General features: G+C 35.1%; 1 protein-coding gene across 1 annotated transcript in view; it reads left to right on the plus strand.

Annotated features, from left to right (window-relative positions):
- Positions 1–25,962, plus strand: part of CFAP47 (cilia and flagella associated protein 47) — a 359,639-nt gene that overhangs the window by 105,174 nt on the left and 228,503 nt on the right. The window contains exons 26-27 of the mRNA XM_032474648.1: positions 522–731; positions 24,397–24,497. Coding sequence (XP_032330539.1) covers positions 522–731; positions 24,397–24,497 — 311 coding nt within the window. The remainder of the gene's footprint in view (positions 1–521; positions 732–24,396; positions 24,498–25,962) is intronic.

Genomic DNA, 25,962 nt, shown 5'->3' on the forward strand with positions numbered 1-25,962 from the left:
ATGTGAACATCAAGTAGAATTTTTAATAGTAATGACTGAAAAAAATTAATGATGTATGTATACAAGTGCATAATAGTATACAAATTTTTAAAAAATGATATGTGTATGCATTTGTTAATATTGTTTAGTCTACATGCAATAAAGCTGTAGCTATTAAAGTAATTTTTAGTAAATTTTTGTCAGGACATATTTAAGGATAATACTGTTTTTATCATGGCTGTGATTGAAAACACATTATATTTAATCAGATGTTTTAACCCTGTTTTGAATTCTGAGAGGACAAAAAGAACTTCTGATCATCTTATGTGGTTCTTAGTTAAATTAACATATTACCAGTTTTACTTATGTTATGACCAGAAAATGAGAGCTGATACAAAAATATTTTTAGTAATTGGGCATATTATTGTAAATATTTTTTGTTTTAATTTTCCTAAAGATTCAAAAAACAGAGAAAAATGCATTTAAATCCAATTGTTTGTGTGTATTTTGAGCTAAATATTTTTTTTTTAAATCTCAAACAGAGATTCAACTTTAAGTGTCCAGATTCCCCCAGCAACGCTTCTTAATGGTGATGAGATTCAGCCTCTTTCTGCGAATTTCCCAAAAGGCCAAGTCATCACAGGCTCTCCCAGTGGAACTAATGCTGCGCTAACATGCCACTTCAGCTTCAAATCATCTAAACCTGTGTCATTTTTCACCCATGTTCTTTTCTGCGATAACAGCGATAACCGGTAAGACATTTAAATGTAGATTCTTTTGTGTCTGACAGTGAAGAATAGTAGGCTTTTATTCTACATTATTACAAAATGTTAAAAAGAGAGACATCTAAAATAATGATTTTGGACATAAAGATTTTCTTTAAGAAGTTCCCAGTGTAATGATGCTTTCATGAGAAACAGTGTAATACTGGCTGCTGACATGTAATCTGGAGCTAGGCTGCCTAGGTTTGAATCCTGGCTCTGTTAACTTTGATGAAGTTATTTAGTCTGAGCCTCTCAGTTCCCTCATCTGTAACATGGGGGTTATAGCAAAATCTAGCTCACCTGTAATTGTGAGAAATTCATTGAGTTAATATTGTTAAGTGTACAAGAACTGGCACAAAGGAAGTAGTAAATGAAAATAAGAAACATCAGCATAAGGAGTTTTGAACCAATAGGACTTTGTTACATATTCCTTAAACAGACTCAAGGAAATTAAAGCACACCTTGGTTAAACCATGTTTCTGGATTTCAGATCTTGTAGGACCAGAAATTCTCCTTTTATATTACACCTTGAGATTGACTCACCAAATTATGAGGTGAATGTGTAGAGCAGTAAAATTTGGTAAAAATGTTTATAGTGTAGAGTGAATTGTATACTGAAAATGAATATGTACTCTGTGTGAAAATTTATTAACTTTGAGTGAGATCATTACTATATAGTATATTTACGGTCAAAGGATTGATTTCTGTGTTAGGAATTAGAAGGACGTGAGTCAGATGATGCTGGAATGTTGCATCCAAGGCAAAGTATGACCGTATCCAGGATGCAGTTCATGTAGATTTGAGCTCTAGCTTCCGTGTCCCATTTTCATGTATGTTGATGGATCAATTCATCTAAATTACACCTCTCAGACCCCCATTTTTCTCTTTTGATGCTTAAAGTCCCTCTTTTGTTGACATAAAATTTTTTTTTTAAATGGCATTGCTTTAGGCTCCTATCAAGAACTAAACTCCATGTCTCTGTCCTGGGAGGAATTCCGCCTCTTTGTATGTTATTGACCTTGTTCATAGAAGTTTAGCTTTACTTTGCTCTAGTCCACAAATTCACACTTTGCCGAAGGCACTACATAAGGTGTACCTTTGCGCTCACCAGTAAAAATCAATAATAGCTTATCCATGAGCAAAGCTCTCAGACCACATTAACAGGATGAGGAAGGAAATAGTTTCACTAACTGCTGTGCTAACTAGATGGTTTCTTGGATGGTGGTACAGTTGCCTCTAAGAGAGGCAGGAACAGATTTAATTGTTGTGGCATGTTGACGTCTGGTCAGCAAACAGGATGTAAGGAGACCTGAAAACAGTCTCTAGAAGGAGGAGGGTCATCTGTTTGATGATTTTTGTGCCTTTTCTTTTTGTTGTTGTGAGCTTCCTTTCAGCCTTGAGACTTGTTTGCTCTTAACTGGCTTTCCCTACCCTTCTTCCCTGACCCGAAACTCCATTTCAACCCTCAGCAGGTTTGGGATAAAGCAGACCTTTTGGAACTAATTTAAAAACTTTGAAAATCCTAAATGGGCTCTAGTAGGCTTTTCCATGTGCAAGGAAACAAAATCATGAACATTCCCTGAAACCTTAATCCTGGCAAATCCTTTTGCTGATGCTTTGTTAAGTCCTTATAAGGTTCTCTTTTGAACTCTCCAAAGCTGCCTGCCTTTCTCTTGCCAGGCATTCCATCTTTCATCCCATTGAGATAAATGAGGTCTTCCAGCAATAAATTCCCTAGGAGCCTCCCTTTCACCTCAGCCTCTTTGGAATAAATTTGAGTCTCATGATTCTTTTATTACTTTTCATCTTTTAGTGTATATTTATTGTGAGTAATCCTTGTGTACTCTGCCCAAGATATTGGGGAAGCAAAGATGAAATAGGAAGTGGCCTTTCCTTGTTAGAGGTCAATATAATAGGGAAGGTAGACTTTAAACAAGTATTTGGTACCAATAGAGGTAAATAGAGAATGCAACACAAAAGGAGCAACTAATAATGTCCTGGGGTGGTGGGGGTATTGGGGATGGCTGCATAGGTCTTAAATAGACTCTACACTCTAGAATTAGGGAATTGATCAAGAAATATGCTCTGAATAGAATACATTAATGAAGATTCCATGTTTGACATATGATCATGATAGTAATTAGTGTCCACTCACTGAAAACTGGGATATTATTCATTTATTTTTATTGTTCTATTGATGATGTATTGATGAGGCAAAACCCCAAAAATTGTCTCCATAGTTATAGCATAAATAAAGTGAATGTTTATAGTTTCACTGAGATAGCCTGTGTTAGAACTACCATCAGCAAACAACTCTACAGAAGATATTTACTTAAAAATAAATTTACATACTTATATAACTTTTAGATGTTTTAAATTAATAGTGTTTGCAAAACGCTTCAAATCAATGTATGAAATTGAAACCTAGTATAAAAACAACTGCTAAAGTGCTCTTTTGAAATTGTACATTTCACACATCAATGAAATTTCAAAATGAAAAATACATTCCTTGTAAAAATGAAAATATTTTCTCACAAAAAGGAAGCATGTGCTTACTATTGAAATAAAATTATATCTTATTTTAGAAGTTTATGGTTTTATATGGGATTTTTGTGTCCATTTATAAAGTCACTTAAATGATATTGAGAATGTTTTTCAGAAACTAACCCAACATTGTAAATCAACTATACCTCAATAAAAAAGGGAAAAAAAGATTTTTGAGGGAGTCAAGGAACACAATAGTAAAATACATTTCCTCTCCTTGCTCCTTTTTGAATTAACCTCTATTTTAGATTCACTTGTTATCTTCCTTATGTCCTCATCAATTCCATTTTTTCTTCTTGATTTTCCTTATTTTTACTTTTGGCATATGAGGTAACAAAACAGGAGCATGTGTGTGTTTTTGAGAGGCAAGGGGAGGGAAAGGGAGATTTATCTGAGTAAAATGGCTTCTTGAGTATCTAGAATATGTTTTGTGTTTTTTTTTTCCTGGACTTAAGATTTTAGTTTTTATATTGCCATTATATTCGGAGGAATTTAGTTTATAATTATATTAAGTACATTTTGAACTTAAAGTTTTAAATAGGCTCTGCTCTCTAGAATTAGGAAATTAATTAAGAAATATCCCCTGAGTGTGGGAGGGGATAAATTAGGAGTTTGGGTTTAACATTGTAATGGAGGAGACAACTGATAAATAATACCGCGGTTTAATAAGGAAAGTATATGAGTTTAATGAGATCGAGAATAAGGGATACCTCCATGTATCAGACAGATGAGGCATCTCTGAGGATGTGATCTTTGAGCAGATGGTGATATGAAAATTTAGTTAGAAAATACTTGTAAAATGCTCAGAACAGTCCCTGTGCTAGTATGTTGTAATATCTGAATAAATGTTCTAGACTTGGCATTAGTTTTAAAGTCAGTATTCTAGATTTCAAGAGTGATCTCAGGGCTACTATAGTGATATGAGAGTGATTGGATTTCTACTATTCAGAGAGTAATTGGGTTCACCCTGGGTAAAAGGTAAATCCCCATACAGTCAGTTTTGAGCAGAAAGAGAAGGGACAGGGGCAGGAATCCAACTGTCGTGAGGGTGAGAAATTCTTTGGATAATCTCCAAATCATCTATATTATGTTGTAGAATTATGTGTTCTTATGTTTGAAAATGTGTCTTATCTGGGAATTCACACAGATATCAAATGGATTAAGAGGTGCCAGAATGGTGTAATCCCCTATTTTTCACTGTGGTTTCCACTCCAGATGAAGGACAAGGGAACATTATACCCTGAAGGAACTTGTAATTAGGAGAATGATGTCTTGCTACTTGCTCTTGCTTTATAAGTTCACTGTTACTTTACCTAGACCTTGCAAAGACTGAAAGTTATGGCTTTGGGTGACAAATTTTATAGAAAGCCTAAGATTGCCAAAGATAGTTTAATATTTTCCTATGATTAACCTCATATATAATAAGGTATTTACTTTGATAAAATCAAGAGTAATTTCTACTTCATGTTTCAGGTAACTAGGAGATTAACCTGAGTTAGCAGTGCCTCATTGTTAAAATAGCAAACATTAACTGAGAGTTCATTATTAGGAATGTGGCATGTTAGAACTCTGAGGTTCTTCATGCATTTTTTTAGTCCCCCAAATATTTAACACATATGCATTATACTCAAAACTCGTTATATCTTCCATAGGTTTTTAGTGCCCAAATTTAATTTCAGTAACTTTAGAGTAAAAGAAAACATTTCATCTGTTTTGTAATAGAGGTAACAAGAGTAATTGAAAATTCGAATTTCAGCCGATTAAAAGAAATCTAAATGACTTATATATCAATAGATGTGGTGGGGGTGCTATTCAGATATCAGCTGTTTTCTTCTTCTAGAGCAGTGATTCTTATGGCTGGGTGCTGGAATCACCTGGGGTATTTTAAAAATACACATGATTCAGTGCAACCCAGAGACTATGATAAAATTTGTCTAGAGGGTGACTTTTTTTTTTTTAAATTTTAAAAGCTCCCTGCTGAATTCTAATGGGAAGACAAAGCTGAGAATCCTTGCTTAAGGTTCTCCAACTTTACCAACTTTACATTTAACTCACTTGGAGGACTTGTTAAAACAGGTTCCAAGCCCCATCCCCGAGTCCTATCCCCAGAATTCCTGATTTGGTTGACTCTTGGATAGGACCTGAAGATTTGGATGTCTAACAGGTTCCCATTTAGTACTGAGGTTGCTAGTCTGGGGACAGATAATTGAGCTTGTTTGAAAGGCAGAATTTCAGGTCCACTCCAGACCTAAGGAGTCTGTATATATTTTAAAAATATCCCCATGTGATTCATGTACACAGTAAAGTTTGTGAAGCACTGGACCTAAAAAGAATTAATAAAAGAATGCCGTCCAGAAAGATTAAATAGTGGAACAGTTAAACATTTGGCAAGAAATAACACTGCCACTAGAAAATGGTGTTGCTGTGAGACTCTTTAAATACCCTTCGGTCTTTTAGAGTAAGTTTGTTTTAATTTGCTAATACATTATCTACCTTAATCTGTTTAGGAGATCTACATTGTAAGGTATACTCTCAAATTTATAGCAGAGGAAATTGAAGTACTACTACTGTTATTTATCTTTTGGAACCTCATCCAGTTGTAGAGTGAGAGAGCCTAGATTTGTGACCAAGTTCTATTATCTCTATCATACAACTTTACTTCCATTTAACTTTTCAAGCCCTAAGATTTTATTGCTGTAACATGGTCAGTTTAGTAAGAAAACTGAATAAACTTATTTTTCAGTTACGATATGTCATATGGTAGTATATAATTGATTGCTTGAATAGGAAGATTTTGTTTTAATACAAGTTAAACCACCTATTATGTTCTAAGTGAAAGGCCAATTAGAAATGTACAGTAAAAATAGTACAGGGATATTTGGTATAGATGGTTGAACTAAAATCAGAGCTGCGGTTTAGCTGGTACATAGTATATATCCTTTCCAGTGGAAAAAATCTTGAAATATTTCTTGGCGGATTGGTAACCATGCAGTCCTAAGTACTCACACCCTGGGCCTGACCTGCCCTGACAACTCCTTCTGGACCTTGGACCCACTGAAGACCTGGTAACTAAAGGCTAGATACTGTCATTGCCAGAGTTCTAAGGATCCTGTACTATTTTGTTTTGAGTCTGTCTCTTCCTATCAGTAGTGATGCCATTGGCTAGAAATTTGAGGGCGCTCACCTGATCCCTTATTCCTTAGGGGAGCCTCCACAGACATTTCCCCTTTCTGAGCCATTGTGGCTGGACCTGCCTTGGTGGTTCCTATTATGATTGCAAGATACACTTCAACAACAGCTGTCAGGGAATTTTGAAAAAACAAGGTTTACTACTCATAGGTACTGAAGGGTGCACAGCATTCCTAGGGCCACACAGTGAGGTGGGGTTGGGGAGGGTAGAGATGGGGAGCAGGTGAGCACAGGCCTGTGTTCCACCTTTATTGGGGTCTAAGGTGGGGTGCCTAGGGTTTCACAGGTTCACTCTTTATTGGTAAATTTAAAATATAAGTGTGGGAACTAAAGCACAGGAGGGGAAAAATAAGCAGTGAGTCTGGTCAGTTATCTAGGTCAACCAGAGCTTTCTAAAAAGGGGAATTGCATGGGTGGGGCTGCTTGGCTCTTAGTATCTACTGTGTTCCTGCCAGTATGTTTATTTGAAATGGATATCTCTGAAGTAGAGAAGTTGACAATCAAAAGTTTAATGTCAGACACTTACATTACAATCAAACAAGCTCATTGTCAGGCCCTTATACTAGATATTGATATAAACTTCCCTTTTAGATTGTAGGATTCATTGATATTTAGAGATGAATATTTTGAATATCACCCCCTTTTTCATATGAAATATAGTTGTCTCTCCAAATAGCAAAATTAATGTAGTTCTAATGACATCAGGAGCCAGGGGTCCTGTACATTTGCAATTGGCTGGTGTTCAGAAGCTTCAGCGTCCTTAGCTGTAAAGCTTCCACTGAAGTGTCTGCTCTGTGAATTTCTTGGCACACAAACTCCTGGGTAGTGCCTGACTGAGTTGCTCACTCGAAAGAAACCAATACAATTTGTTGTTTTCTTAATCATGAGCAAGATATGGTTTAGCAGAATTCTTGGGCTTTTCTTAAAAATAAGTAATCACAGTCTTGTTCTGTTTTGCAAGTTACTGGTTTTAAGGTACAGGGTTATACATATCTTCTGACGTTAAAACAAATACAATAAGGATTTGGCATATGCAGATGAATAATGCATTCGTGGGAGCTTAAATGATAAATTATAATTTCTACCTTATTCATTAATATAAATCATTCCTTTCTAACTTTAGAGATGAAGCACACAGTCTTAATTACAAGTATACTGAACATTTTGCTGGTGGAAGAAATATATTTTAAAATGTGCAGTTGTTACCAAACTCAGGTTCGACTGCTCACTACTAGAAAGCCAATACTCTAGAGACAAGTGCTGGTTGGAACGGGAAGTTTGCTTTATTCAGGAGGCTCATAACGTGGGGAGGAGGCAGACTTGTATTCTAGAACCAACTCCAGAGGTTCTAGTTAGCTGTGAAAGCTTTTAAAGGGAAAAAGGTGAAGAAATTTCAGTTAATCATCAAGATGGGGACCAGATTCTTAGCCATCTCCCACTGCGTGCAGGCTTCTTGACTCGTGATCTTTCCTTAGATGCTTTCTGTTCATGCAGTTTACTTGTGAGGTTACTGCAGGGGAAGCTGGGGAACAGATCTAGTTATCTGTTAATTATTTATTCTTCATTTCTACTTCATTAAGAAAAAAATCAACAGATTAGGCGAGGCATTGAGTGATCAAAAGGTTTGAAAGATGTGCTTGGGGCCAAGGTTAGTTGAAATACAGCTTTGCTAAAGTGACAAGACAGAAGCGCCCCTTGCCGAGAGCTGCTTCCTGGAAAGGGCTCTTTCCTGGAAAGGGCTCTTTCCTGCAAAGAGCTGCTTACACAGATCTCTTGTTTAAAATTCAAAACATCCAGCTCTTAATTTTATCAACTCTTTATGTATATACGGTAGCGTTTTATCAACCTTGTTATGGATTAAAAAACATTTTTGATGCATAATAAAACTAGTTATGCTTACCTTGTTAAAGTAATAGGGCATTGACAGTAACTTAAATTAAAATTATGTAGTTTTAAAAGCATTCAGTACAGTAAAAAGGAAATGAGGGGTGAGGAAAACTGATTCTAATTATTGTTTACTCAGTGCATAATTTGGTTTTTGTGTAGGGTGTCCTTGGCAACTTTGGGTCTGTTTCTAGTATTTTTAAAAGTATTTTATCATGCCTCTCACAGAGACCTTACTGTTTTTGAAATAGTAGCAACCTGCATCACATAAAGGAGACCAGCAGAGAATGAATCAGACCCAGAGGCATGTGGAGCGTTAATGCATTCAGGTTGGCAAGGCCACTTGAGTAACTATAGTGTAAATTAATATCTGCTTTTTATGTGCTTTTCTAGGATATTTGGATATTTAAAATAAGGATGTGATTGGGTAGTTACAAAGATTATTTAAATTAATATTTAAAATAAGTACAGAAAGTGATTCAAGAACCTCTGAGGGACATTACCAGGTAGCTAGAAGCAACTTTGGAGATATTCATAGCTCCTCTTATGGATTCAGAAGAGCAGTGTTTAGGATATGTTCGTCTTTTTGGAGACTCCATTCTTAGCACAAACCTGCTGCCCATTGACAATGGAGCACCTAGAGTTTTAGCATTGTGGCTGCTGAAAGTCAGGTAATGGGAAATCTCAAGGGGATTTCAGTAACCATCTAATAGATCATAACTGAAGACAGTGTTGGAGTGGTGCCTTGAAATATTATCTGTTGTGTTTGGGGAGGGGTCTGGGTTATGCATGATACCATGTCTACCTTTTTTGATGGTGTGAGTGGAAATAGAATGGGCAGTCAGTAGGGGGAGTACAGTTCATAAAGGACTATGCTTTGTTCTGATATAATCATCTATTCCTTACTCTTTGACCTAGCCTTATGGAAGGCAGTTTGTAATGGCACCTTAATTCTTTAAAGAACATTATTTTCATGTAGATCTGTCAAACCAAATCACAGGACTATTGCACAGTCTCTGTTATAAAGTAGGATGTTTGTTTACATTTAACCAAAACAGAAGATACTGGTGTATTATAATAAACTGTCAATGGAAAAATGTTCATAATTATGATTTGTTCATTATTCACTTGTGTGGGGTTTAAGCTTTGTATAGAAATTACAAAAGCCCAAAACTTCCAAGAGAGTATTTACCATATCATCTCAGATTTTTAAAATCATGGTACTTTTAATACCAGGTTGTAGAATAAAAAGTTAACCATAAATGAGGCGATTTCTCTCTTTTCCTCCTTTTTCTTCTCTCCAGCCCCATTCTCTTTGGAGTCAGTAATAGTTGGTTGGAGAGGTGCTGCCCTGCTTCGAGATTTTTCATTTTAGAGGGAGTTCCAGTGTGTTTCCCTTTGTCTTTTCCTTAGTGACTGTGAGCACCTATCTGGTTGCTGGTCTTCACAGAGCCTCTAGAAGTTGGATACAGTTGGCTGCCACTTTGGGACCTCCTAGTAGTCCTCTCTATCTCTCCTTACTCAGTCCCAGTCTGGCTGCCCAGTTCCTCACCTGTTTTTAATATGAATTGGTTAATCAAGAAACTATTTTAACAAGATTATAATATTTGATTGCTACATTTGCCTTATGCATAGAAAATTATGCATTTAAATAACAAACGGGAACACATGCTCATTATAACAATTCACAAGTTTACAAAAGTTTAAAAACTACCATTGATCCCTAACTTCTCCAGCTTTCAGTTTTACACATGATCACATCATGTATTAAAAATATGATGTCTTTTCTTTATTACCTTTGGCTTTACAAATAAATGCAACCCTATCTCTGTGTGTATACATAAATATATATATGGATTATTTTAAGATAATATTGTGCCTATTAATGTATGGCTTTTCCCCCCACATATGGGACCCAGTAGAATGGAGTGGGAAGGCAGACTGGGGCATGTGGGTCAGCTCTGTCATTTTTAACACCTGGCTTCTGAGGTGGCTTCCTGCTGTGGTCATTTCTAGGCTAATGTAATAGAATGCAGAGAAGGTAGGACACGAGTTTGTAAGGAGATGGACCGGAACAAGCATCATCACTTTTGCTAATATGTCATTGACCCAGGCTTAGTCCCATGGGCACATGTTGGTGTGTACCTGTGTCGCTGTGTGTCCTGCTGACACTTGAGAAGGGGATTCTGTTTCTCTGAAGAAGAGGATGGCCTCTGAGTGATGCAGACTCTACCCCAAATAGTAGCGGCTCTTTCTTTTTTTCAGTATTTTGAATATTTTGTTAAATTTTAGATTTTTTTTTATGTTTTATAAACCCTTATTAGTGTTCGAATTGCATTTCCTACAGTCAGGCCTATCAGGCAAACTGCAGACTTGGTCTCTTCAACAGAAGTTCCATGACACCCCCCGGGCTCTGACACTGGCACCCAGTCTGCACCAACAGGCTTGGTGGTGGTTGTTTTAGGAGGGTCTGTGTGGAAGAGGGTGGCAGGACTGCATGTCACCCCAACTTTCCTGAATTTTCGTTTTGCTGCTCAGATATGTTCATCTTTTTCTGTTTGTGGTGAATCCTTGAATCTGTTTTTAAACATATCCTGACTTCTAGGCTTGTCCATTCTGCATTTCAAATTCCTTCAAACAAGTATACTGGTATAACTGTATCCTGATCTACTATGAATAAAAAGAGGTTTGTTCACATACTTCATGGTATGGTGTTTGGACTTTTTCTCTATTGAGCTGAAGGTTGCTTCCTGCTGTCTTTGATGGCTGACTCTAATCTTAGTTTGGGGATAATGTGGGGAGATACTTGTGCTAACCTTCCCAATTCTTAACTGCCAGCATTGACTCCACATTTGCAAGGAAATTTCCAGTCTATTTGAAATTTCTACTCAGTGGAAGTGATAATTCTATAATGATAACTTTCAACCACCCCAGCAGTATCAATTTGAGGGCATTTGGTTTACAAGTTGCTTTTTTGATTCAATGTTTAGCTTGTTTTGAAAGGTCTTTTTTTTCCTTCTAAAACAATACAGATCAAACTATGTGAAACTAATTTATGCATTTTAGCAAATCATTGTGAAGTAAACCTCGTATTTACAATTCTGGTCAGGAAATAGAATATCACTGATGGCCCCGAGATCTCTTGTATATGTGTCTTTCCCAGTCACAACTTGGTTTAGATTCTGTAGTCATTAGTTTTCTGTAACTATTGCCATCTGTAATTTGGGGTTTTTCATGTTAGATAGCTGATCTTCAAACTTAGGCTTTTTATGCTTACAGAGGGTGTTATTAGAAGAATTCATTTACTTCCTTCAAGTTAAAAAGAAAGGACAGAATATGATACAACTAATTGAAATTTTTTTCTCTTTACAAATATCCAAATTAATATTCAACATAAAGCTAATGATATTACTTCTACTCCTCATTTAATTACTTTTATTAAATGTATTGAACTATCTTAATATCCTTAATTTTATGTAATTTGACTACTTAAATTTCTTTGATCTTTACCTATAGCCTGAACATTTTCAGTGTTCCAACCAATAGAAACTAATATAAAAAAAATGCTTTAGTCATTGTGTTTCAGAATTTCTGCAGACTGCTTAAAATTTATCATTTAAATGCTTGAATTTTATTTAAAGGTGAATGTCATTATAGTGAATCTCGGAGTATGTAGTCATGCCCTTATTTTCAAAGTAAAAGTGTTGTCTACTTGCATTCAGTTGGTTCCCACTTGATAAAACCATAACTTTAAAAACCATACTGTACACCTTGGTCATTAGGTATTCAAATAATAGTTATTGCAGGAGATGAGTGATATGTGATATATATAATGAGTTCATACTAATGAATAAAAGTTGAGCATGGGGAAAATTGACTAAGAAGTGCATTGCACATTTATTGTCAATAGAATTCCAACAAGAACCTCAAGATTCTATGCTCTCCAAAGGGGCTTCATGGATTTAGGAGGGATATAAAGTTCTTAACTGGCCATTGTGTCTCTCCTTGATTAAATAGGACTGCTTAAATGATATATTGACCTATGTGTATCTCCTCTGTTATAAAACACACCAAGAGTTTTAGGTGAGCAATTTGTACAGCTTGCTGTGCCAGATGATCATCTCACCTGTTAGATTTTTCTAATAGAAATCAAGATTGAGATGCATTGATGAAAATGGGAAGAGAGGGGACTGCACCTCCTACTGCCCCTTTAAGGTAGAATTTGCTGCCTAACCATATAGAATGAGGTCAGCCACCTACTTCCATTTGTCAGCTCCTACAAGATCTTCTTAACTGCAGGGTATCACTTAGTCTGAAGTTATACATCACCAGGCAAGCCAGCATCCACTGACTGGGTGAGGCAGGTTTAAAGGGCTGGACATTTCAGCCTAAACCTAGAAACTCTGAAGGGCAATCCAGAGCTCTCTGCCCAATTGGCTAAGGCCTCGTTGGATCTGCATAGCTGTTCTACATCATCCTGTTCTCCACATCCTTCAATCCTGCCCCTTCTTCCTGCTCTGTTCTCTTCCCACTTCCTCCCCCTTCCTTATATAGATGTTGATCCTAATAAACCTCTTAAACCCAAGCTTCTTCCAGCAAACCCAACTGTAATAATTAGAGATTGGATATTATGCTTGTGGGGTCCTGATGATGGCTATGAAGTAGTCTTTTCTTTTAGTTCATATGGATCTTGAAGATATCTATCACTCTGTCCATCCATCCATCTATCCATCCATCTGCTGATGTATGCAGTCAAAACTTCCAGGTATTCTTTATGTGCTGTGTGCTGGTCTTTGCCTTTATGGAGCTTTAGTTAGATGAAAGCGATAAGATATTCATGTGTTAGGTGACTATGAAAACACAAAGGCCAGAATTAAGAAGACCAGTAAATAAGCTCTTCCAGATTGATTCTGTGAAGAGGTGCAGAACCGTAGTGTTTGTAGTTACAATGGAAGAAGAAAATGATGACTGGAAAAGAAAAAGTGATTTTGATTGAATAAATATAGGGACATGGCAACTGATGGCAATGTCAGACTTCAGCAAAGCTTTGAAATGAAAGAGAATTAAAAATCAGCATATATGAGTGTAAGTTAGGTGCTCCACCTTCACTAATCTATCTTTGTAGCTGGCTGTACTTTGTTTTGTGTAATTGAATATTTTTTTAACTTTTATTTGTAAACAAAATATCCTATATCTTACTAATCTCCCAAATATAGCCCTTGTGGTTGTTAATAAAACTCCAAACCTTATCAATTTATTGAAACAGCCATGCAAATTTATTATGTTTTATACTCTCTTTGATGTCTCTCTTTCCTCCCACTCTCACACTTTTTTGTTCTCTTGACAGCTGTTTACTTTAGGGTTATTGTATTTTAAGGATTTTGTTTTCTAATTTTCAAATCCAGTAGGAGATATTTGCCCTATGATCTTAATAACCTACTCCCTGTGACTGTGAGAGTTAGTCTCCAACTGCTTGTAGCCGGCATGTCAGTGTTTATAGATACTGGAAATTGATCTTTTCCAGGGTTTTGATGAACCACTTCTCTATTGCCAAGAGTCGTCAGCTGATACCACCCTCTGCTACGTAGTCTGGCATTGTTTCCACAGGGACTGTCTCCTGGTTTCCCAAGCCCTTGTGGTCATTTCATCATATCCAATTGATTACTAGTAAGCGTTCCTTTGCTTAGGTGCTAATATTTAGCCTCCAAGCTACTAATTTATAATCAACAAATATTCTTCAGCATTGCATTCCTCTAACCAATGAAAATATATGTTTCATGGTGGTATTTTAGGCCTTTGGCCAGATGGTTGGGAAAATTATTTCTCACAAGGAATTCTATTAGAGGAATTTCCATCATGACACAGAGATGACCTCCAATTCTGACCAACTCCGATCTTAGTCTGTGTTATTGTTTATTAAAACCCTTTCCTTAGGATAGATTAATTTCAGATGTTTCAAATCATAAATATCCCTTCTTTTCTGTTAGGTTCATTTAAAAAATTTATATATTCCTGAAATCTTCTAAGAGATAAAATGAAAATAGCCTAAAAGTTACCTACTCTGTGTTTTAGCTAGATCATGGCTGTTTTCTAGAGCAAAGTGCATGACAGTATTCTTGGAATGAATTAATACAAATGAGCTTGTTTTATATAACTTTATGGTGTCATGGAGGAAGTTATAGTGTTTGTTCCATCGGGTTGTGGATGTTGACCTCTATAATGTATCTAATAGCTAGAGTTTCAGCTCTGAGTTTTTTTGGAATTAACCATTAAGTATACAGGGATGCAAGCAGCAGAACAGCTAATGATTCACCCAACTTAGAAATAATTTTTCGTTCAGCTTTATTAGGCATTGTTGCATTAATTGCATTATAGGGCAAGCCACCATATTTAGCAATTCTACTTTTGAGGGGTTGTATTCCTGGGTCAAAATAATCTGTATTTATTTCTGATTAAAGTTAAAATTTTTCCTGTGTATTTTTGGAATGTGATAAATTTACATATCTTTGTGAAAACAGAAATAAGCACATAGTTTATACATTAATAGTATATATATCTATTTACAATACAAATATGTCCATATGTAAATATATATATTTAATTTTTCCAAACATGACCTTATTTCAGCAGGGGTAAGTTTTGGCTTTTGCCACATTTCTTTCTTGGAAACTTCATTTTAAAACTGTGTTAACAACTATAGTGTTTTCCCATAAAAACCCTGAATTAAAAATAAAGCATATTAATATATATTAATCAAAGTTAATGATTTTAAATTGTGAAAATAGGCCCTAAAGAGAGATTTTAAGATTTCAAATTTGATTTGTATCAGTTACAGGGTTATGTCCAGATTATTGGACAGACTAAAAATGAGATGATTCTTGTAAAAAGAACTGATATATATTTCAAATATTGCTAAATGGACATAAATTTCTAGACTTGATGAATATCTATGGAGCTCTTATGTGTCTAAAGAATTCTCTGCCCTTACCTTATTCTACTGTGATACAAATCAATAGAGTATATTCATATGTAAAGCTTACTTCCATGGATTTATGCACATATTGATCAAACCTGCAATCTCTTTGATCAAACCTGCAGTCACTAAATTGGTTAATAGCACATATTTGCCAAAATTATTAATATTCATAAATAATAGCATCTTGATGAACTGCAGATAATATATTGTGGTTTATTGCCATGCCCAGAAGAGCAGCTATAATTTTCCACCTTTTCCCTCCACTCACAAAAAGATACTGAAAAGCAAGTAAGTGAGAATTACATTATCACTGGGAATCTTTTCAGTTTGTTTTGACCTATTAAAAATAAATAAACCAAAACTCTGTAATTTTATCACTGATGAACAAGATGACAAATGATGTCTTCACTTGTGATAGATTTTTCTGTCTGGCAACATCATGGATGACCTAGACTGTTATAAATGTATATTATATTACCAGATTAAGACCAATTGACCTAACATAAAAGTGTTAGCTATAGTAAGCATTAGATATTTAAATAAACATATCAGCCCTGTTTTGTGTGTAAGTTTAGTTACATGTAAATTATTTTGCTAGCAGTTATTGAATTGAGTAACATTGTAAGTAAGTATGGGTAAGCTACTTTGGGAAAGTTGTTCAAGGATGTTTCTTTTGTGTCATAAATTCTTCTAAAGCAAGTACTATCATCCAAAGTCATTTCATTATTTGTCTTTATTTAAATACTGTATGGATAGCAGTAAGACTTGTTTTTGATGATGATGTTGGTGGTAGTAGGTTTTAAAATGAAAAGAATTTTCAAAGAGCTGACCCAGATCTTTTCTTCTCCTTCTATTTCTCACTTTATTCAGTCCTATAAATAGGAATCTTAAGCAGTGTTAGCTATAAACTCTTTTTTAACCCTTTATAGCCATTGCCAGTCTTCCCAAAATGTAATTCTGTAATTTTCTAGCTGCCTTGTGGCAAAAGATTTGGACAGACAGCCAGATTAAACTAAAGAGACGTGCTTCCAAAAACCACACCATGCAACCCTGCCCCTTCTTCTTGCTCTGTCTCCCTTTGAATTAAAACCATGTTAACTAGGGCTGCCTTTAGAATGTAAGATATGCCTATATATAGTACAGATAGGAGCAGATCCTTAGTTACGATGAAAAAGATATAAATAATATCATAATATTTCTCATGGTATTTGACATATTGTTGACAGACCATCACAGTACTTCATATACCATTGGAAAGTGATCAAATACTATAATTAGCAGGCCATTTATCACAGAGATTTAACATAGAGCTTCAATGTTTCATTTCTAAAGTGATTTGGGATGACAAGCATAAGAGTCTCTTATCTTCACTATTGATGGGGAAAGAATTAGAGATGTATAATTAGAGTATTAATTATTCACCAGCTAATGACCAGAGAGATGAATAATGAGACTTTCCACATCTTACTTAATGAATTATATGTTGTCACCATGCCATTCAATATCAAAATTATGATTTGCAAAAACATAATTTGTGTTTTATTGGTTATTCTCTGTAGTAAGCATAAACATTCTTATTTGACTTCTTTTTCTCATTTATAGATTTTTTTAGTTGGTTTTACCTTCTCTTGCTTCTAATGGCTTTCTTTGTAGAATCCAGTAACGTGGAGAATAATCAAATAGGCTTAAAACAGTAATGGCTGATTTAGTATGGAGAAAGGTATACAGTGTTTGTGTGTGTGTGTGTGTGTTTGTCTGTGTGTACATGTGCTCATGCACTTAGAGTGAGGGAGGCAGATATATTAGGCCAATTTTATGAAGTTGAGTATCATAGATTAAAAATTATGAATAGTAGCAATTTCATTTCATTCAGTATAATATTTAAAGATATTTTTATGATACCTACAGATTTAGTAGAGATGAGACAATGCCAGTGACACTATAGGGATATCTTGTTTTTAAAATTGTAGCATCCAGAGGCGTCTTTTTGTAGTAACAAAAAATAAAGACAAATCTAAAATAGCATCATGAGAATATTAAAATAAAAGTGAATGAGAGTTATTTTCTGACCCTAAAACTTAAGTCATTTTTGTTTTATTGAAAAAAAATCAATCAATCAAAATTCTGGAACTTTATCACTATACTGCCATGTATTTATTTTCTTATCTTCTCTTAATTGATTTTTAAAAACACTTGCATAAAACAATATCTATAAAGTTGTATAGTTGAGCTAATAGCCTACAGAGACATTTTGTAAATAACATTGCAAAGCAGGGCAATAGAAATGAAACTATACTGGAATAAGGAAATGACACTGTATAGTAAATTGAATCCACAGGAAGAAAAGATGAGAACCAAAAATGATAATGAAATCTAATATAAAAAGTATATAAATAGATTTTTCCTTTCTTCTCTTAACATCTTCAGAAGACATAAGATTATATAAAACAATAATTATAACACTAGATCATTGTGTTTGTAACACATAAAGATGTAATTCTTTATGACAGTAAAAAAAAAATGGGCTACATTGGAGCAACATTTCATAACATATTGGAATTGAGTTAGTATAAATCTGGAGTAGATGCCAAGTTAACATGCATATTATAATCCTTAGAACAACCAATAAGAAAATAACTTAAAAATGCAGCTGAAAATCATGGAGGAATTAACATGGTATACCAGGAAGAGTCCACTTAATACAGAATAAGGTGATGAAGAAGAGCAAAAGAAAACATGTGAAGCATACAGAAGACAGAACAGCAGATATAAATCCAAATATATCAATAGTAATAATTTGAATGGATTAAACAATCTAATCAAAGAGCAGGAATTGTCAGCTTGCTTGGAAAAAAATGCTATTATATGCTGTTTACAAAACATACACTTTAGATTCAAAGATATGATTGAAATTAAAAGGATGGAAAAAGTTATACCATGTAGTTAGCAACTATAAGAGAAGTCGAATGGCATTACTAATACTAGTAAAAAGAGACTTTAAAACAAAAAAGGTGCCTAAAGAAAAAGATGGATATTTTGTAATGATAAAATTGTCAATCCATCAGGACTGTATAAAAATTATAAACAAATATGCACCTAACATACAGTCCAAAAAATCTATGGAGCAAAAATGACAGATTTGAAAGGAGAAATAGATAATTTAAAAGTAATAGTTGGAAACTTCAATACCTCAATATCCATAATGGAGACAATATCTAGAGAGAAAATCTACAGGGGTATAGAAAACTTGAAAAACACTATCAACTAAGCAGTCTTAATAAACATCTATAGAACAAACCACCTAACAGTAGCAGAAAGCACATTTTATTTCAAGTGCACATGGATCATTCTCTAGGACAGATTATATGGTAGGCTATAAAACAAGTCTCAATATTTTTAAACATGATTGAAATCATACAAAATATGGACACCAACACAATGAAGTGAAATTAAAAGTTCACAGCAGAATTTGGGAATTTCACAAATGTGTGGAAATTAAACTACATACTCCTAAATAACCCATGGGTCAAAGATTAAATCATAAGGTAAATTAGGAAGTATTTTGAGATAAGGGAAAATGAAAACACACAATTTCAGAATTTATAGAATGCAGCTAAAGCAGTGCTTAGAGAGAAATTTATAGATTTAAATACCTGTGTTCAACAAGATGAATGATTTTGCATCAGTAGCCTAGCTTTCCATGTTACAAAACTGGAAGAAACTAGAAAAAGAGGAGCAAATTAAATGCAAATAAAGAAGAAAGAAGGGAATAATTAGTTTGTATGTCAATAGATTAAATAATTTAGATGAAACTGGCAATTTTCTAAAAAGACATAAACTATCAAAACTCAAGAAGAAATAGAAAATAATGAACATTTTTATAACAAGTAAAAAGGTTGAATAATTATTTAAAAATTTTTCCACAGTGAAAAGTCCACTCCCAGAGGATTTCATTGTTGAATTGTACTAAACATTAAAAAAAATCAAGACTAATCTTTCAAAAACTCTGTCTCGCACTGTGCTTTTCACTTTTGAGACCTGGCTCAGTAGTTGCCAACCTTGAGAGCCACTGACATAGCTGCTTGGAGGAGCCCTTCCAGAAGGCTTTATACAACCCAAACACATGGTATATACTTTATATGCATTAGGTGAAAGGTTGATGAGGTTCCATGATTGTTCACATTTTTTCCATAGATTACTTATTACTTGCTTTTAATTGTGAATAATAGTTACTAATTATTTCATGTCCAGAATAAGCAAATCTATTGAGACAGAAGGTCAAAGCATGACTTCTAGGGGCTAAGGGGAGAGGCCAATGGGGAATGAATGCTAATGTATTTGGGTTTTATTTACAGCTTATGAAAATACCTTAAAATTAGGTAGTGGTGATATTCCATAACTCTGTAGATATATTAAAAACTACCAAATTGTACATCTTTAAAAGATGGATTTTATGATATGTAAATTGTATTTTTAAATGCTGCTATAAAATTGAAGACATCTGATGGACACCACCATCCTAAATGGCCAAGCTCAGCATCACAAATAATGAGGAACAGTAACCTGCTATGTTTCCTAATGCAGTTAAATAGCAGCTGTGCCACCATGAACAAGATTTTCTTGCCAGGAATGTTTAAACCTTATCCAGTCATGAGGGGACAATCAGAGCAATTCAGACAACTAACTAGCCTTGACTCTTAAAATATGTCAGTGCTATGAAGGATCAAACAAGACTAGGGGATTGCCCTCAACTAAAGGAGACTGTATTCAGTGGGTAATCCCAGTTTGGACCCTGGCATTATTGGGACTCCTGAATATGGGCTATAAATTAGATCATATTCTTGTACTAATGTTAAATTTGATGCTAGTGACAAAAGAATTATGATTATGTGGAAGAATGTTCTTGTTCTCAGGGAATACATGCCAAATACTGAGGTACACACACTTTTCCAGAAAATAAATTGCAAGTGAAAGGGGAAAGAGAAATAAATGTGGCAAAATGGTAATTGATGAAGTAGGTGAAGGGTACATATGTGTTTATTAGTCTTTCAGTTCTTCTGTGAGTTTGGAAAATTTTAAAGTTGGGGACAGAGGAGAGAAATCATTAATGAGAAATGTTGGGTGAGCCCGAAATAACAAAAGATAAAAATAAACTGTGCACTTCATACATGACTTTCCATACATTATGGTATTTACTGTTTGACTAATCATGCTAAGTTGTCAGTAGTTTGTGTATAAAAATTATATCTGAAAGAGTGGCCAGAAGTGTTTTATTTTCTTAATCCCATTTTGCATTGTCCCTGAAGGTACAGCAGTACCTTTTGTTTCTGTGCACAACTTCAAAATTTCCACCTCTAGGAGAATTTTTATGCATCCAACAGGAGAACTTATTTACATCAGTTTTGTAAATGCTGGTTATGGTTTACTTAGAAGAGCATCTGAAGTCAAATTTTTCTTCCTGAGGGCCCAGGAGAATATTTATAGCTTTAGCCAGTTTTTAATGGGAACTTATGTAATTTAACATTATTAGAATAACCAGAAGTATTAAAAGGGCACACTATTTAATGAGATAATTGATGAAGTAAGTTAGTGAAAAAAGTTTGTGTTTACATTCATCATCATATATATGATTTTATGTAGACTTCCTAACTTTAAGCATTTATGCAAGACAGATCTGGAAGATAACCTTTCCTATGCAGTGGCTAATATCATAGCTTTGTTTCAGGCAGATTGAATTTGACCTTGAACCCTCTGATTTCTAAGTGTGTGACTTTAAACAATTATTGCCTTTTTCTGGACCTTGCTGTTGTAACCAAAGGCTGAGAAGTTTAATGATAGGTCTTCTCTAACACTGTTGAGAAGATTTATGTAAATGAAGTAATGCATGTTAGATGCTCAGCACAGTAGCTGCCACAAATAGTATGAGCCCATATCCACCATGTTTATCAACATCTGTATCATATCAACTCTGTTGTTACCTGGAATCTCCATCCTGATTTTGGTCCAGTGAAGCATTCTAAATCACTCATGCCTGGGGGAGGGTATAGCTCAGTGGTAGAGCATGTGCTTAGCATGCACGAGGTCCTGGGTTCAATCCCCAGTCCCTCCAATCAATCAATCAATAAACTTAATTACCTACACCCTTCCCCCCCAAAACAAACAAACAAACAAAAAAATAAATAAATCACTCATGCCTGAAAATTACTATTTAAATCCCAGAATGAAATGGAAACCCATAATGTCAGAGTGCCTTTTCATTTCACTGTTACTGTCATATTGAGTATTTTTAGAGTAAATTCTCTATCACTAATGGTTCTTGTCTATATGGATTGGCATAGAGAATCCATAAATAATACCATTATTCTCAGATAAGATACCATAAAGTGCCCTATTTTCCCAGAAATATTTTTCTTAATGTGTGGCATGTTAGTATTACCAACTGAAAGTCCCTTTTCTGTTTTAGTGAATTTTTAATAATAATGACGTCAATGTATAAAGCGTCCACATTCCCATATTGTATTAACTTGTATAATTTCTGTATCATGTGCTTGATAGAAGAATAAGGTCAGATATGGTCAAATGAATTTTGTATATGTTATTTATCCTTTACTCTGAGGAGCGTCTGAAATCACATCATCTCTGAAAAACTAGTTCTATAAAAAAAAAAGATATATTTATTCCCACTTCATTCTCAGAATGAAATTTTATTTCAACCTTATTTTCCTTAGTTTTGTACCATTTTATAAATGTTTCAAGTGATAGTGCTTCTTTTGTTTGTTCAGTTGGTAGTTATCTTGGTAGAGTTGTCCACAAGCTAATTTTTAGATGAGGACTCATGGGTACATGATTTATTAAGGAAGTGCTCCCAGAGGGGGGAAAAAAAAGAGTAAGGGGGTAAGAGAAGCAGAACAGGGAATCAGTCATCCCAAATAAATGTATATTTCAGTCAAAGTCCCAACCTTAGCTTGATCCCATAGAGTTTGCTAGAGATGAAGTTACATCTCACATTTTTTGCACTACTGGAAGCAAAGTGACCGGACTGTCAAACTCCCACACCACAGAGGTGTGGGCTGCAAGAGGGGACCATAATCTCCTAAGACAATTGTGACTTTCAGAAGCTCCAGTAGTCCAGCAGTAATTCTCTGAAGAGGATCACAGTTACTTCAGCACGCCCACCTAGAGGATGGGAGCCCAGCACAGAGAGATTATACACTGGGGGTAAGGACTTAAAGGCAGAACATACACAGCATTTGCTAGAGTTGTCTTTTTTTTTTTTCTTTTTTTTCTTTTTTTTCCTCCTGCTGCAATCACTGTTAAAACAAACTTAATATTTTTGGTTCTAAGATAGTGATGATAATGGAGTCTGTGGATAAACTGTGTTATTTAATCTACAAAATATTGTTAACCATTGTTGGTCAGTTCATGGAATTTTGATTGGTTGCTGTGTTTAGCATAAATACATAATTTGTGGAAGTAGTGATTCATGCTATCAAGGAATTTAAAATTTCATTTTAAGGGGGAAATCATCTGGAAAAATAATTACAGATAAAAAAACACAACTTAATCCTGAACAGGGCCATCTAATACATGTGTTTAGATTGATGGAATGGAATGACTAGGGTTGGTTAAACAAGACAATGTTGAATCTGTATATTTTGCATAATATTTTAATACACATTAATTGATACAGGGAAAATCATAATACTTTCCTTTGGGGGAAATATCATATGTAGTACTGAGGTAAAAATCAATTCATTTACATAAAACATGTTTATTTTAATGTCTTTTGACAACTCATGACATTTCAACTACAGATTTCTCTTGGTCTCATCCTATTCTATATTTTACTTGCATTAACTTGGGCTATAACATGAAATTTTATCAATTCACCTTGGCCAGTGACTATAGACTAGATAGAAGAGCTAATATGATAGCTGATTCAAGAGTAGAATTATCTTGATATGCTGTGGTACAGAACTGAAACCAATAAGGCAGTATTACAGAGATATAGATATAAAATATAGTATTTCTATTAAAAAATCAGTTGCATGAGGACAGAGTTGTCACATAAGTTAGACAGGCCCAGTATAGTCTAAGAGTGTTTTGTGGCTGGTAAAAATAATAAGACAATTTCACAATGCTTTCATAAAATAGAGTATGCGGGTTGTGGAAGGTAATGGTACTCACTACTGGTTGAATAATGTTTGAAGTATTGCTTTCAGTTCTCAGACACATTAAAGGGCAAACACAAAGAAAGTCATCTAAGAGAAAGTCATCTAAAGATGCTATGTGAAATATTTGGAGACCTTGTATTTGAGAGAACTCTTGATGTTCTCAATGTTTGCAATCTGGAAAAGAGAGTTTAGAGAAGTTACAGCGAGCATATTTAAATATTTGAAAGAATGTAATGTGGATTGTAGGTTTTGTTCCATTTTGCTCTGAAAGAATGCCTGGATATGAAGTCACAGTTCTCTAGATATGAAATAGGTTGTCTGTGAGTCATAAGTGTCATCCTTGTGGTGTCTCCCTAGTAGTAACAATCTGAGGCTAGATATCCTTTGTCACAGCTTCTATAGAAGAAAATGAGTAAATTAACTCTAAGGCTTCTTCAATTCTAAAATTTCCTGAATCTGTTTGTGAACCTGCTTAATTACAAACTATATTTCAGAGCATAATTGACAGAGAAATTTATCATCTCTGTTAAAAGCTTTAAAAGTAAATATTCTTGGGAAGGGTATGGCTCAAGTGGTAGAGTGCATGCTTAGCATGCAGGAGGTACTGGGTTGAATCCCCAGTACCTCCTCTAAAAATAAAATAAATAAACCTAATTACCCCCCAAATAAATAAATAAAATTTTTTAAAAATTAAAAAAATGAAAGTAAATATTCTTAAACCATTAAAACAGTAGGAGGTTAGGAAAAACAAAGTAGCTGGAAAGAAAAATGATGAATAATTCATGTCTTGATCATTAAAGGCATCCAGGACACTTAAAAAATCTTTCATTGTATTTACTGCATCTGAAAAATTTATTTTATTGAAATACGATGTTTTCACTTCTAGGTTTTCACTTCCAGTTGCTGCAACAGCAGAAAACTGCATTCTTACTATTTATTCATATATGGCAATTCATCTTGATAAGCAGAAAATTATTGTAAAGAATGGTAAGTTACACATGACTATTGTCTCTAACTCTTAGTGTATATGTTCTTGTCATCCAAGGCTGACATCTAGAAATGGAGTGATTTTAAAATTAAGGATGTTTACTAAACTTCTTCCATTACCAGGGGCTATGTTTAACATTGAGAGTAGAATATGGCAGTGTCTCTTATTGCAAAAGTTGACATTCTAGTGAAAGATACATAAATAACTTAACACAAAGAAGATTAAATTAAGTGCTCTGTGTATGAGCTGATTGGCATCTTGGGAATGTGGGAGTGGTGCAGAGGTTAATGCTGATGTTGCGAGTCCAAACTCGTTCTGCTCACTGCACGACAGGCCAATAAATTGGAAGATGAGGTGTTGGGGCAAGGAATAGCGACTTTATTCAGAAAGCCGGCAGACCGAGAGGATGGCAGACTAATGTCTTGGAGAACCATCCTCCTCTAGTCAGAATACAGGCTCCTTTTATACAAAAAACAAGGGAGAGGGTGTGGTTGGTTGTTGCAAACTTCTTGCTGCAGGCGTTCTTTGCTCTTGCAGTCAACCCCATTGGCCAGGTCATGGTGTCCCTGTAAACCTGCAACAAAACAAAGGCTATTCTCTACTCACTCATGTTGGAGGTTTGGATGACTTTATAGAAGAGATGACATTTGTGTAGAGTTTGAGGAATGATGATCTTGATTTGAACAGGATAATTTGGACAAAAGTCAATATAGCAAAGACATGGGGGTATGATGGGAGACAAAAAGCAGAGAGTGTAAGTATGGGGCCACACCACTGCATCCTTTATTCTGTAACAGTGGGGCCCTTCCGTGGATTTGGGGGGTTTTGATCAGTGACTTAGAAAGGAAGCAAAGTTGGGATATGAGATGAATTAAAGTGGGAGAGTGATCAGTAGACCAACTAGGAGTTGCTGCAGGAGAAACAGTGAGAGAAGCTAAGAGTAATAGAAGAGAAGTTGCAGGCAGGGAGCGATTTGAAATGTAAGACACAGAGGAGGATGCTTAATGGAGTACATTTCAGAGGAAGCGAAAGGATAGAGAGTGGGAAAAAATTCTCCCCATGTAGATTTTCAAAGTCTTAAGTTTCAGTGCTGAATTAGAGGTCTTTTCTTTGTTTTCTCATATTCTCCACTTGCTCCTTCAAATGATTACCACTCTGAAAACTCTTTAATCCTATTTTGCCTCAGTCTCAGGGGACAACTTTTCCCTCACTTTTCAGAAAAACTGGAGACTATCAGGTAGGAACACTCTGAATTTCCAAATGCCAAGCATGCCTTGGAGCCCATCACAAAGTCAAGGAGACAGGACTCTCTCCTGCCTTGGGTCTTTGCTTTATCTGAATCTTATCTAGGGACCTTGCTTAATCAGCTAACCTTGCTTACTCTTGCCCTCCAACTTCTGCCTCCTTCTCTTAGCTGCTTTGGGTGAGTGTGCAGGATGACATCTGGGAGGAAAGAGGAAACTG

The sequence above is a fragment of the Camelus ferus genome, chromosome X (genome assembly GCF_009834535.1).
Source record: "Camelus ferus isolate YT-003-E chromosome X, BCGSAC_Cfer_1.0, whole genome shotgun sequence".
Lineage (NCBI taxonomy): Eukaryota > Metazoa > Chordata > Mammalia > Artiodactyla > Camelidae > Camelus > Camelus ferus.